The following is a 14,351-nucleotide window of genomic DNA, read 5'->3' as shown; positions in this document are numbered from 1 at the left end:
TATTTCTGTGCAAATGATCAAGTCCCCAGGGATTTTCAAGGCTTTAGGGATTCTGTGCAGGGAAAAATGCATTCTGTTAAAACCATACAATCATCAATAATTACACTTCAAACAGCTGATTTTTGAGAACCATCTTTGTTAACCGTGAATGCTGAAAGTATTTGTTTGAAGGAACAGAGCATCACCTTGTGGACAAAGGGGTCAATAGCAGCTGTGTTCAATCCATTCTTGGAGTCTATTTTCTTTCTGTGTGTTGCTGTGTGAAAATGATCTGTTTACTGTTCATCCATTAATGCAATAATCTCGATAATTTAGTTTCCTCCAATAAATTCATAACAAATAATTTAATTGAACAATACTTGCATAATAATTAGAAACAAAAAAATTAAGATTGGTTAAATTTAGGCAATGAAAATTAGTTTGTGAGACACTAAAAGGAGACCACTGGATAAAAGCCATGGCTAGTGTACACACTATAGCAGCATAAGCCCTGATTTTAACCTAACCCACCCGACAAGAACAGGACGGGTTTGGGTCAGACGTCCGATTAACACCCCACCCTATTTTACACTCCATTGCTTTCTCACAGGATGGGTTAGGTCAAAATTGGAGCTAAAGATTGTGTCAGGCCCATATGATGCCATTTGTAAAAGAAAGAACATAATATACATCACATTTAAAAAAAAAGAATGGAGACAGAAAACCTGTTGTGACAGATCGTAAGGGGGTAATTTTCCAACCTTCTGCTGGTGGTGTGTATTGGCAATTTGGGTGCATGCCGCACATGATTTCCTGACCATTTAAATGAACAGTTGGAAGATCATGTGTAGCACAAAGTGGAATTACCAATATGAGCTCCTTGCTGCAAGCCTCCCTACTGGCAGCACAAAGTCAGAAGGTTCCCCTTAATAAATTTGTTGTGACAAATGTAATCCCTAACACTCAGGGCTGCACCGAGATCAGGAAGAAAGGAGTATGCTTTAGATATAAGCTTTTCCCAGCAATTACTTTTTAATCTTAGGGAAAGTTGACAGGACCATCAGCTTTCTATCATTATTAAAAACATTACAATGTACATTTACCAGATGCTCAATGGTTTGTCATGGGGATTTTTATGCTGAATTAATACTGCAGCTACCAATGCCAGACCAGTAGCTGGTGTTGGTTCTATTCAGGCAGTACCCCATTTAGACTGCCTGGATGGAACTCCATATCTCCTACCCTGGAGAAAGCTCTATGTATGTGTGATCTGCACACAGAGCTGTCCTCTCAACAGTTACAATTTAAATGTTTAGAAAACTCTCTGTACATTTAAATTACTTCCACACAAGTTTAAAATGTACCCAGAGGTCCAAATGACCCTCTGAGTACTTTTTAAACGTAGTTTGACGCTACACTGAAGTCACACTCCAGGGATTTTCTCACTGCTTCTCTCCGTTATCAGGCTAGTCCCTGACTTTTGGATCTATAGTACCACTTCAGCATTGCTGCTTAAGCAGAAACTGTTTTGCAACAGTGTTAAAGTTGTATTGGAAATGCAGCCTTAAAGTGCAGTTTCACACCACCCTGGACTTACATGGCATCCAATGTGAGATGAACTTCTGAAGGGGTTAATGTATTTGGGAGTCGATCAGCATCTGGCTCCTAAGTTATAGTGCAAACAATGCACAGCTAAAACTTTTACATGTTGCATGGAAGTGGCAGAGAAGGTTAAGAGACTCAAGAATTTTCTGCTTTATATAAAACAAAATCACTATTTCCCTTTTAAATTTAATCAGTTGACCCACTGTGGGCCAGCCAGTGCATGCAATGGTAGAAACCTTGGGAGTGACAGGCTAACAGGGCTCACTGTTATTTCAGGGCAAATGGAAGAGCAAGTTCCAGAGAGCACACATGCACAGTCAAATGCAGAAATCCGGAAATTGCTCTACATTTGCCCTCCTCGTTTGAAAGCTTCACGTTAAAGAAATCTCACCAGCTGAATGAATGGACCAGCACAAACTTGTTGCACTGCCCAGCTGGAAATGAGTAGTGTATTGGACTGCCCAATAAAAAAGATATGCTGGATCTTTCAGGTCTAAACTAACTTTTAACGGCGTGGTAATAATTAATGACTGCCAAACAACCTCTCTGGCACTGAAAATTATTTTTCTAAAATTCGGAATCTCAGTCCTCCCGATATTAATTGTTGTTGGGGACATTTAAAAAAAATTAAAATTTTTAAATGTAACATTATTTCATAGAATCATAGAATAGTTACAGCAAAGAAGGAGGCCATTCGGCCCATCGACCCTGTGGTGCCTCTTTGTAAGAGCAATCCAGTTAGTCCCATACCCCCGCTCTTTCCCTGTAGCCCTGCAAATTCTTTCCCTTCAAGTATTTATCCAATTCCTCTTTGAAAGCCATGATTGAATCTGCTTCCACCACCCTTCCAGGCAGCACATTCCAGATCATAACTACTTGCTGCGTAAAAAAGTTTTCCCTCATGTCGCCTTTGGTTCTTTTGCCAATCATCTTAAATCTGTGTCCTCTGATTCTTGGCCCTTCTGCCAATGGGAACAGTGTCTCTTTATTTACTTTGTCTAAACCCCTCATGATTTTGAACACTTCTATCAAATCTCCTCTCAACCTTCTCTGCTCTAAGGAGAACAACCCCAGCTTCTCCAGTCTATCCATGTAACGGAAGTCCCTCTTCTCTGGAACCATTCTAGTAAATCTTTTCTGCACTCTCTCTAAGGCCTTCACATCCTTCCTAAAGTGCGGTGCCCAGAATTGGACATAATGCTCCTGTTGTGGTTGAACCAGTGTTCTATAAGGTTCAACATAACTTCCTTGCTTTTGTACTCTAAGCCTTTGTTTATAAAGCCCAGGATCTCATATGCTTTCTCAACCTGTCCTGCCAACTTCAAAGATTTGTGCACATATACCCCCAGGACTCTGTGTTCCTGCACCCCCTTTAGAATTGTACCGTTTAGTTTATATTACCTCTCCTTGTTCTTCCTGCCAAAATGTATCACTTTGCACTTCTCTGCATTAAATTTTATCTGCCATGTGCCCGGCCATTCCACCAGCCTGTCTAAGTCCTCTTGAAGTCTATTACTATCTTCCTCACAGTTTACGACACATCCAAGTTTTGTGTAATCTGCAAATTTTGAAATTGTGCCCTGTACAGCCAAGTCCAAGTCATTAATATATATCAAAAAAACAGTCGTCCTAGTACCGACCCCTGTGGAACACCACTGTATACCTTCCTCCAGTCCGAGAAACAATCGTTCACCACTACTCTCTTTTACTTTTACTTATTCTTTCTATCTCTGGTAAATGTACAGTTTAATGTTTACGAATCTACCTGACACTTCCTGGTTCTTAGTCTGCATGGCTTGTGAAGGATGCTTCAAGCTGATTGGTTGAGAGGAGAAAGCTCTGGCAGCACAAAGTCAAAAGGTTCCCCTTAATAAATTTGTTGTGACAAATGTAATCCCTGACACTCAGCTGCACTGAGATCAGGAAGAAAGAAGCATGGGAAAGGGAAAACATTTGCAGGGCTACAGGGAAAGAGCGGGGGTATGGGACTAACTGGATTGCTCTTACAAAGAGGCGCTACAGGGTCGATGGGCTGAATGGCCTCCTTCTGCGCTGTAACTATTCTATGATTCTATGAAATAATGTTACATTTAAAAAATTTTAATTCCCTGCTCTCACAGCTCAGAGAAGCCCGGGAAAGGCCACTGTACTTCTTGAAGGTGTCCACTGAGGCAAGTTGGCGCCCAGAAGCCCATGAAAAGTTTGTGGGTGAGTTTATTACTTATGAACAGTAGGTGACGTTCATTCACCACTCAGTGCAATTTCCGGGCCGATATTAGCAGTGGTTTACATTTAGCTGTTCCTGTGCCATTTTCTTTTGCCACAACCTGGATATGGTCCAAGTATAGTATGAGATCTGTCTTGGGTAGTGAATTTCCACAGGGGCTCATCTGCTTGTCCGTTGTGACGTCCCCGTTTTTCTAAGATTGCCATAGCTCTTCCACTGAAGTTATGGCAGCCGAACGGAAGAAGCCCACAAGAAATTCATGTCTTAGTATCACATTTTTTGATTAGCTTTTGTGGCTTTGAGCACCTTCTTAATATTTCTCTGTGGAGGTCTCAGCCTCTCTCAAAAGCCTGAGCTTGAAGTTAATATTTTTCTCCAGAGCTATCATTAAGTCAGCTGAAGGGAGTTCTTCTGCCTGGAATGACCAGGGGTTACAGTCAGAGTGTGTGTGCGGAGAATCTCTCAGGTGAATCTGTGTAACAATTCAAGGTGCATCTTTCCTCATTTTAAAACAAATTTTCCAAATGATTTCAAAACAAACTTGAGTATAAATCTTGAAACCTATGTTGAGATAAATTTTGACAAGAAACTATTTTCAATTGCTTACCTTTACTTCAGGAGAACGCAGACAGACTGGCTGAGAGAGCCTGGCTAAGAGTGGCAGAGACTCTGGCTGAAAGAGTGAGATTAAGGGAGAGAAGCTGGCAGGCACAGGGGTAGCCAAAGGGGGGGAGAGAGAGAGGAACAGAGGCGGAGGAACAAATAGGAGAAGCACAAGGAGTTCAATCTTTATGTTTTCTAATTTATTCTGAATGATTACAGCAGCTGTCTTTTTTATATTGAGAATTCAAAAGCATTGATTGTTCATAGTATCAGATTTTTTTATTTATTATTCGTTCATGGGATGTGGACGTCGCTGGCGAGGCCAACATTTATTGCCCATCCCTAATTGCCCTTGAGAAGGTCGTGGTGAGCCGCCTTCTTGAACCGTTGCAGTCCGTGTGGTGACAGTTCTCCCACTGTGCTGTTAGGAAGGGAGTTCCAGGATTTTGACCCAGCGACGATGAAGGAATGGCGATATATTTCCAAGTCGGGATGGTGTGTGACTTGGAGGGGAACGTGCAGGTGGTGTTGTTCCCATGTGCCTGCTGCTCTTGTCCTTCTAGGTGGTAGAGGTCGCGGGTTTGGGAGGTGCTGTCGAAGAAGCCTTGGCGAGTTGCTGCAGTGCATCCTGTGGATGGTACACACTGCAGTCACGGTGCGCCGGTGGTGAAGGGAGTGAATGTTTAGGGTGGTGGATGGGATGGCGATCAAGCAGGCTGCCTTATCTTGGATGGTGTCGAGCATCTTGAGTGTTGTTGGAGCTGCACTCATCTAAGCAAGTGGAGAGTATTCCATCACACTCCTGACTTGTGCCTTGTAGATGGTGGAAAGGCTTTGGGGAGTCAGGAGGTGCGTCACTCGCCGCAGAATACCCAGCCTCTGACCTGCTCTCGTAGCCACAGTATTTATATGGCGGGTCCAGTTAAGTTTCTGGTCAATGATGACCCACAGGATGTTGATGGTGGGGGATTCGGCGATGGTAATGCCGTTGAATGTCAAGGGGAGGTGGTTAGACTCTCTCTTGTTGGAGATGGTCATTGCCTGGCACTTATCTGGCACGAATGTTACTTGCCACTTATGAGCCCAAGCCTGGATGTTGTCCAGGTCTTGCTTGGATGAGTGCAGCTCCAACAACACTCAAGAAGCTCGACACCATCCAAGATAAAGCAGCCCGCTTGATTGGCACCCCAACCACCACCCTAAACATTCACTCCCTTCACCACCGGCGCACCGTGGCTGCAGTGTGTACCATCCACAGGATGCACTGCAGCAACTCGCCAAGGCTTCTTCGACAGCACCTCCCAAACCCACGACCTCTACCACCTAGAAGGACAAGAGCAGCAGGCACATGGGAACAACACCACCCGCACGTTCCCCTCCAAGTCACACACCATCCCGACTTGGAAATATATCGCCGTTCCTTCATCGTCGCTGGGTCAAAATCCTGGAACTCCCTTCCTAACAGCACTGTGGGAGAACCGTCACCACACGGACTGCAGCGGTTCAAGAAGGCGGCTCACCACCACCTTCTCAAGGGCAATTAGGGATGGGCAATAAATGTCGGCCTCGCCAGCGACGCCCACATCCCATGAACGAATATTAAAAAAAAATTCCACTGCTGCATCAGGGCCCTCTATTTCTGATGGACCAGGAGATGGATTAGAGTGACAGTGGGCTAGCTGTTAATGGCAAGGTTTAGTACATACAGATGAGTGGCAGCTCAAAGCAGCATCGCTTTGTTATACAGAATGTGTGAGGGAGAGATTTTAGAGGGAAGAGAAGAGGGTGAGATGGCCAAACACCCTACGGAATGTATCCTTCAGTCTCACCAGTTGCACAGCTCCTGACGCGCTCCTGCCCACAATTTCCATGGCCGTCTCTAATGGGCACAGGACATGGATGGATGGAGGCTGTCTTCTGTGCATGTCTGCTCCCTGGTATTGTTTGCTAGATTCTCCTGCAAGAAGAAAGGGAGTATGTTAGTATGTGGCCTGGTGAAAGGCTGCGAGGACGTGTGGGTCAGGGTAGAATAGTATGGATGGTGCGTGAAAGGTGGATCATGTGTGGAGAGGTGAGGGAACTAATTGTAAGCACAGTAGCAGGTACAGAGTGTGCCAGTAACAGTAGATGGAGGTTCAGTGAATTGTGCTGCTGTGCTTGGAGGAGAGTGATGGGAAGCAGGAGAGGGAAGGCTTTTGAGTGCTGGGGCTATAAGTGGTACAGGGCTAAGCCAGAGCACCATCTGAGAATCGAGAGGAGGGGGAGGGGGAGCTTGCTGCACTTACTCTACCTGCCATTTGTACCGTACAGCAATGACTCAGTTAAGTAAAGGCAAAGAGCACTTCTCCTTCAAGAGGTGCAGGCTGCCTTTAAATGGTGTCACTTACAACCGGTTTTCCACCTCCCCCAACGGGTGAGCTACCAATAAACAGCAGGAGTAGCGCCAGCAGCTCGTCAATCTTAATCAAATGAGACATGTGCACCAATTTCACACGTGCCTCTCCCTGACATTATCGGGCACATGATCTGATGGCATCATACATTTTGCACCCATTTCTGGCGCTGGTTGAATTTCACACGGATTGGGATTTTAAAAATACAACAACAACTTACAGCACCTTTAATATAGCACCTTTAATATAGTAAAACATCCCAAGATGCTTCACAGGAGCGTTATCAGAAAAAATTTGGCACCAAGCCACATAAAGAGATATTAGGACAGGTGACCAAAAACCTGGTCAAAGAGGTTGGTTTTAGGGTGCAACTTAAAGGAGGAGAGGTAGAGAGATGGAGAGGTTTAGGAAGGGAATTCCAGAGCTTAGGGCCAAGGCACCTGAAGGCAAGGACACTAATGGTGGAGCGAAGGAAATAAATGATGCGCAAGAGGCCAGAATTGGAGGAGCGCAGAGATCTCAGAGGGTTTTAAACCTGGAGGAGGTTACAGAGATAGGGAGGAGCGAGGCCATGGAGGGATCTGAACACAAGGTTGAGAATTCTAAAATCGAGGTAAAGTGTTTTATTCAGAATCTCTTGATGTCAATAGCACTGGTTTCAAAGTACCGTGTAAATTTTTGGTTACTCTGCCTATTTTTGGACCGCTCTTCATAATCTGACGGGTAGGTTTTATTTTTATTTATAACCACCTGGAGTTTCCCCCCCCCCCCCCCCCCCGATCTCCTGCATTAACTTCGGCAAAACATCTGTGGAAATGTAATTTCCTTTACAGATAACACATGGACTGGCTTTGATGGCTTTAGGGGGTTGGAGAGGAATTTTCCAGAGTATTTTTTTCCCTTATTGGCCCTGGGATTTTTCTCTGTTTTTTTGCCTCTTCCAGCAGATTACATGGCTGCGAGGGAGTGGGGCGAAGAGCCGGAGGGGGAATGGTTGAGGGAGGAAGTATTTAATCATGTTGCTCCAGCCATCATGATGTGAAGCAAGCTTGGACCAGCTGGCCTTTTCTTGCCCGCTAATTTCGTATGTTCATAGATGGCGTAAACGGCCATTCTCTAGGGGTATCCGCTGAAGTCACAGCGGATGATTGGGGATACTCCCGCGGATATTCAACCCCAGTGTTTTTAGCTTTTTATATGTGAATATTGTGGGAGCACCTTGGGCTGCAGCAGTTCAAGAAGGCCCACCACCACCTTCTCAAGGGCAAACAGGGATTGGCAATAAATGCCAGCCTTGCCCAATGAATTTAAAAATATATACTTTGTCAGGGAGTCTGGGGAGGGTGTTAGGATTTGATTGGATCTTATTCAAAGATTCTCATCAGAACAAAATATCATTGCTACAACTCGGAGTCGCTCGGACCTCAGGGATACCCTCACACCGCACTTAATCAAAATACTGCGGATGCTGGAAATCTGAAGTAGAAACAGAAAATGCTGGAAATACTCAGCAAGTCGGGCAGCAGCTGCGGAGAAGGAAACAAGAGTTAAAGGTTGGCGGGTGGAAGAGCTGACGAAACACTGCGCGTGTCCGGCTCCCCGCGCGCGTGCACACTCCCGGGTCGGGGGCGCGCGTGTGTGCACAATCCAGGGTCGGGTGCGCGCGTGTCTGTACTCTCCGTGGTCGGGGACGCGCGTGTCCGGACTCTCAGTGGTCGGGGGCGCGCGTGTGTGCACACTCCAGGGTCGGGGGGCGCGTGCGCGTGCACACTCCCGGGTGCGCGGGGGGGGGCGCGCGCGGGCGTTTCCCGATTGGCCCCCCGGCTGGCGCGTGGGCGGGACTGAAGCTGAGCGAGAGAGAGCGAGAGATCCGCCCGCCCACAGGGCAATGGGCAGCAAGAGCCCCTGACATGTTGTGATACCCGGCCTCTCACACACCACTAAACACTGCATCCAGCTCCGGAGATACTTGGGAGAAAATACCGAAGAATATTTAAACGAGGGAAGAGAAAAAAAACTTATTTGGCATCTGTTTGTCAGCGGTTAATGGTTAAAAGAAACTTTTTTTTTTGTCTGGAAACTGGCAGTTCCGATGTGTCAAACACCATCAGGCGCTGGAAAGAAGAGATCAGATTCACACATGATCTTAAGCACGGTTGATTAATTTTTTCGTTTGCTCAAACCTTCCATTGTGCTAAAACAAACGCAGAAAATGCTCAGTCTTCAGGTGGGTTTGCATTGTCCTGAAGTAAGTCACCTGAGTGTTGTTGGGGATTTCTTCTTCGAGTAGTGCGGGTAACAATGAGACTTTCACTGCATTCCTGCGGGCTGGGGTTTTAAAGAGCGCACTCACCATTGTTTGGGAAATGGAAAGCACTGCTTAAAAAAACTGGTTCAGCCAACTGAAAACAAAACCTCGTTTATTTGCAGGAAGTAAAAAGTACCAGCACTTGGGACTATTATGAGGCTCTGCATTCGTGCTCAAAGGAGAACTTTTAAAAATAAAATTAATTTTCTTGAAACAATGCTGAGTACAACAGTCTCATTCAAGTAAAAAAAAACAGGATAATCTTGACCCGATATTGTCAGTTAAGTGAGGCAGGATGATGGGAGTGTTACCTTGTCTGGTACTTGGCTTTTTCACCTGCAATGTCGGCATCTGCGGTGCCCAGGGAGAGTTCTGCCATGGCTGGATTGACAGTGCTGGGAAATGGCACGACGGCTTCCAGTGCCCGGAGGATTACGATACTTTGGACGCCACGATCTGTTGCGGCTCGTGTTCTCTCCGATATTGCTGTGCGGCTGCGGAAGTCAGGCTGGACCAGGGGGTCTGCACTAACGACAGAGACCAGCAAACCCCAAACTACTCAGCACGTAAGTGTCACCTCGGGAGACTTGGGCACGGTGGTTATAACATAACCATTTCTGTTGTCAGACCATTTTATTTTGCCTTAATGAATAACTGATGCTCGGTGTAAACAGATCGAATATACTTACAATATACTTACATCGAAAAATGATTAATTCCAGAACATCAGTTCGGGAAACTTCCGGTGATAACAGCTATTGAAAACCATTAGTTACCTAAAGTTGCCCCGAGTCAACTACCCGTGACATCTTGTAGCAAAGTCAATATTGGTGAGTGGTGAAGCGAAACACACAGATGTATCAGACGAAAGAGTGTTGGGGAAATGGGGATTTTCGTGAACTCTTGGTCACCGGATCAATTCGTTCTTATCCGCAGTAACAGAAAAGAACACATCCAAACACAGGACTGGTATCCTGGACTGCGTTTGGCATTTGTTGCCTCCGAAATATTAACGTATTTCCCCCACCAGTTTATGAACGTTCATGTAATACATGCGGGTTGCTTTCTGTCATTTTCAGTTAATCTCACTTCGCTGAGTTTATTTTTGGTCAGTTTACATTTTGCATTCTCCACATTCAGCACTTTCTCCAGTTTCTGCTTTTGCAATTCGCCCCTTCAAGAATTGCCAGTAGTTTATTTTCAGGCGCATGTTATGATCTGTATTTATTTGTGAAAATTGTAGGTGTTTGCGACTCTACAAATCGCCAGGAACATCACCCTAAACACACACTCCCCTGTGCTAAAGTGAACACAAACTGCATTTGTTTATAGTTTGTATATAAAGTATCCATTGAGGCTGTTGGTTTGGGGGGGGGAGGCAGAAATGCTCCTGTCCGCAGAATCTCGTCAGCGGGTGAATATCTTCACAATATTTACTGCATTAGCTCTTAGATTCCCCCGGAGTTAAATTTCCAGGAACGGGGAGAAATGAAACCTGTAGTTATTCCTAACCAACTTTCTGCTGTATATCAACCTGGAACTCGTCAAACTACATTTGAGAACATGGGGACTAGAGTGGCGAGATCTCTGCAGACAAACATACATCACCTTGTCTTGTGAATTTATTCATTCGACACTTAGGAAATTCCAAGGGCTTTTAATACATTTTATTCTTTAATTAATTAGTTAATTAAAAAAATTACCGCCGCCCGTCATTTTCGGTCTGTAATTTAAAGACCGTTAATAAAGTATTCGTTTCCAAACTGATATTCAAGTTCAACCGAACAAGGCTAGACTTTGAAGAGGTTTTCTGAAGGCTTGGGGTGTCAAGTTGAACAGATTTAATTTCTAGTAGATTGTATTACAGCAGGAGATGGATGGGTCCTCGGAAAGGGATAGTGTCTCTTTAAGTGGTGTGTTAGCTTGAGATGTGAATTTTCAGTGAATCAGATGAGCATGAAATTGCATTAGCTCCATGTATAAAGGGAGAGAAAGGTAAGCCCGGGTAAACGACTGTCTGTGTGACAGCTTCTGTATTGATAACCTCAGAGATCCAGTCTCGTTTTACACTCCTTCTGGTATCAAATACAACTGCAATCTCCAGAACGTGACACTGATGGATCTCCTGAGATCTCCGGCACAGTTTCAAACTTTCTCAACTTTCCATTAGATTTACAGAGTTCCGCTTGGCCCAGCACACTATCAGCAGAAATCTAATATCCGACACTAAGGGATGGGATTAGTGCAAAGGAATTCACTCTCTGCGGAAAACGTTTAAAAATGCATGGTGAATTGTTGGTTTAGGAACAGAATAGACGGCAGATACAGTCACAATTCATAGCTAACGTACAACCTTCTAACTTCAGCTGTGGAGGGTGTGAATATAGTGGGAAAGTACAGTAGAATGGCATTTAGTTCCAACACGCCTTGTTGAAGTGACGCCGCATCTCGCTTTATTACTTTACAATTTTCAGTCAGAACTGGACGCATTTCCAAAGGATTATCTCTGGAATCAAATTGCACGCCCAGGAAGAGCTGCGGTCAAATACTCGGGGCAAACGGAATAAAGTGCAGATTCTGCAATTTTTCTTAACTGTTCAAAATGCCAACTAACGGTTTGAAAATAATTTACAGACACGGTGGACTACGTTGATTAATTTTAAACACCATTATGTCAAATGCATCCATTAAAATATGGAACTTGCACTGTGTGAAAGTAATGACGGGAAGTTTGGGATTTGTATAAGGACATCACCCCAAGATGCTTAACATTGTGATTGGAACAATCGTTTTCGTTTTGTTTTAAAAAAATCTACGTTTTATGAGTTTATTTCGGGAGTCTGTTATTGTAGGAAAAAGAAATAAACGACTTTGTAAAAATTATTTTGCCATTTCACAATTATCAAATCCTTTTTAATTCAAAGAATGTAGGAATTGACTGAGATTTTCCATCCTGGGGGTTTCTAGTTAACTTTACCCTTGGAATCGGAATCGGAGCTATCGGGGAACATTTCTTAGAGGCTCGTTTGAAAAATGCCAATTGTACAATAACTATTTTAAGAGAAAATAACATTCCAACTTTCTGGAAAAACTTTTGCTATTTGGCGTGGGTTCTCTATTCTAACACTACCTGTTCCTGACAATTTTGCAGAGAATTCCAACTGGAGTAATAATAAAAAACTTGTATTCGAAGCATTTTAACTTTTAAAAGTTTTGCGATTTTGCTTCCAAAGTGCTGTTTCTAGGGAATTTTTAATTCAGGGATTTAGCACAACAATATTTAATGATATTAAATCAATGCAACATTTTTTAATCACACACTTCCTTTTAGTTGGATGCATTTTCAGTAAAAATAGATACATTTACAAAGACGGCTCGGACAATAGTGTTCACAAGATAAAAAGTACAAAATAGAATATCTAATGTATAAAACAAATATTAATTAATGACACATTTTAACACGATATCATGTAAAAAATGTAGATAAAGAAAAAAGCACATGTTGTAAATTGATATTTGCAAGAATGAGTAAGACAATTTAATATAATTTAATTTACAAAAAAAGATCGATAACATTTCATTGGTTTTGGACATATTGTTGAAACAATGCAAATTGAGCAATTTCTATTTACACTTAACGGTGGTATCCAGATATACAAAACGTATTTTAGGCTCTCTCTACGTCTCACTTATTTCTAAAAATGATCCACGTGTCGCTGCTTGGAATATTTCTCTGGACAGATCTTTCTATACACTGTAAGAAGACACTGTCCATCCCACAGTGTTCTGATACTGACGAGTTCATAGAGGGGTGTCAGCTTTCAGCCCATTAGCTAACTACCCTTTCGAACACACCATTTTAGACAAAGTGATGTTTAAAAAAATCCCTTTAACGGTTCGGGTACAGGGATCAGCGTTGTGCTCAACGGTGTATATGTTTTGGTTAAATTGCTTTACACGTTCCCTTTCTAGATAGAAGTGATCAGTGTGCAGTGTAGGTGCTGGGCAGGACGTGTCAGACAGGGAAGTGTGCGACATTGAATTACCATTTCAAGCTCATCTATCTGCTTGGTTGGCTGCTGTAGATTCTACATGTCACGCCGCGGAGTATTTATCTGGCATTGCCTGCTCTATATTTAGGATCAATCTGTTTCTACTTTCGTTATAATTTGCCTTGTGATTCACAAATAGTTTTACGGTAGAATAATGCCCCGAAATTCAATATGCAGCTGCGAATAGCTCTCTCGTCACATCTTGCAAGTTCAGAAGAAATTTGGGAATGTTTTGAAAATATTGTTCATTAGAAACACAACTTATGTTCAACAAAACAATAGGCCCTTCATTGATGAGAAATGGTAAATTGAAACTCCTCTCGCCTCTACGAATTTATTCGCATTCATCAGACAATTAGGTAAGTAAATACAATTTTATTAAACAAGGCGATGTTCACATTGGTGGGCTCTGGATAGTAGGTATGTGTTAGTAAGTCCGTACATCTGTGAAAATATAATATTGCTCCGATATTATTTAACCTGTCTCTGTAAATATAATTGGTATTTGGATATGTTGATGTATACCCTGCAGTTTCTACTTCCCACTCTCTAAGCATATTTATTATTCTCTATTTCTCTGCAGAGCCTATCTATGTGCCGTTTCTCATTGTTGGTTCCATATTCATTGCTTTCATCATCCTGGGTTCCCTGGTGGCAGTTTATTGTTGTACCTGCCTTAGACCCAAGCAACCAAATCCGCAGCCAATGCGATTCTCAATGCGGAGCCATCAGACAGAGACCATTCCTATGATCCCAACTTTTACAAACCTGAGGACCCCGTCCAGGCAATCGAGCACCGCGACCAGTTCCAGCTCCACTGGAGGCTCCATTCACAGATTCTCCATCAGCAGAACGGAGCCAGGACACGGCTGCCTCGTCCCATCCCCTCCACCGGCTTACAGCTCATCCGGCTGTCTGCAGGCCGGACAAGGCCTGCACCTCAGCCAGGGCCAGGGGTTCCTAGTTCCGCAACAGTACTTCACTTACACCCTGCAACCAGAGCCATTCACAACGGGCAAAAGTTTCAACGATTTCACTCAAAACCGGCTGAAGACTCAGAGCGCATCGGGACAGAACGCCGAACAAGTGATATACAGCAACGCAGGTCTATAGATATCATTTTGGAAAGGGATCACGTTTAATAACAGCGACGTGAAGCAGCCCTCTCCCCTTTAGAAAGGGTA

The 14,351-nt window shown here is 43.7% G+C and overlaps 1 protein-coding gene across 2 annotated transcripts in view; it reads left to right on the top strand.

The window, feature by feature from the left end:
• Positions 1 to 8,669: 8,669 nt before the first annotated feature.
• shisa3 (shisa family member 3) overlaps positions 8,670 to 14,351 on the top strand; it is a 44,115-nt gene continuing 38,433 nt past the window's right edge. For both annotated transcript variants that reach the window (XM_067988330.1, XM_067988322.1), the window contains exons 1-2: positions 8,670 to 9,681; positions 13,751 to 14,272. In XM_067988330.1, the coding sequence (XP_067844431.1) occupies positions 9,411 to 9,681; positions 13,751 to 14,272 (793 nt within the window). In that variant the 5' untranslated portion in view covers positions 8,670 to 9,410. The remainder of the gene's footprint in view (positions 9,682 to 13,750; positions 14,273 to 14,351) is intronic.

This window comes from Heptranchias perlo, chromosome 1 (genome assembly GCF_035084215.1).
Source record: "Heptranchias perlo isolate sHepPer1 chromosome 1, sHepPer1.hap1, whole genome shotgun sequence".
In the NCBI taxonomy this organism is placed as follows: domain Eukaryota; kingdom Metazoa; phylum Chordata; class Chondrichthyes; order Hexanchiformes; family Hexanchidae; genus Heptranchias; species Heptranchias perlo.
This window is presented reverse-complemented; position numbering and strand designations above follow the sequence as displayed.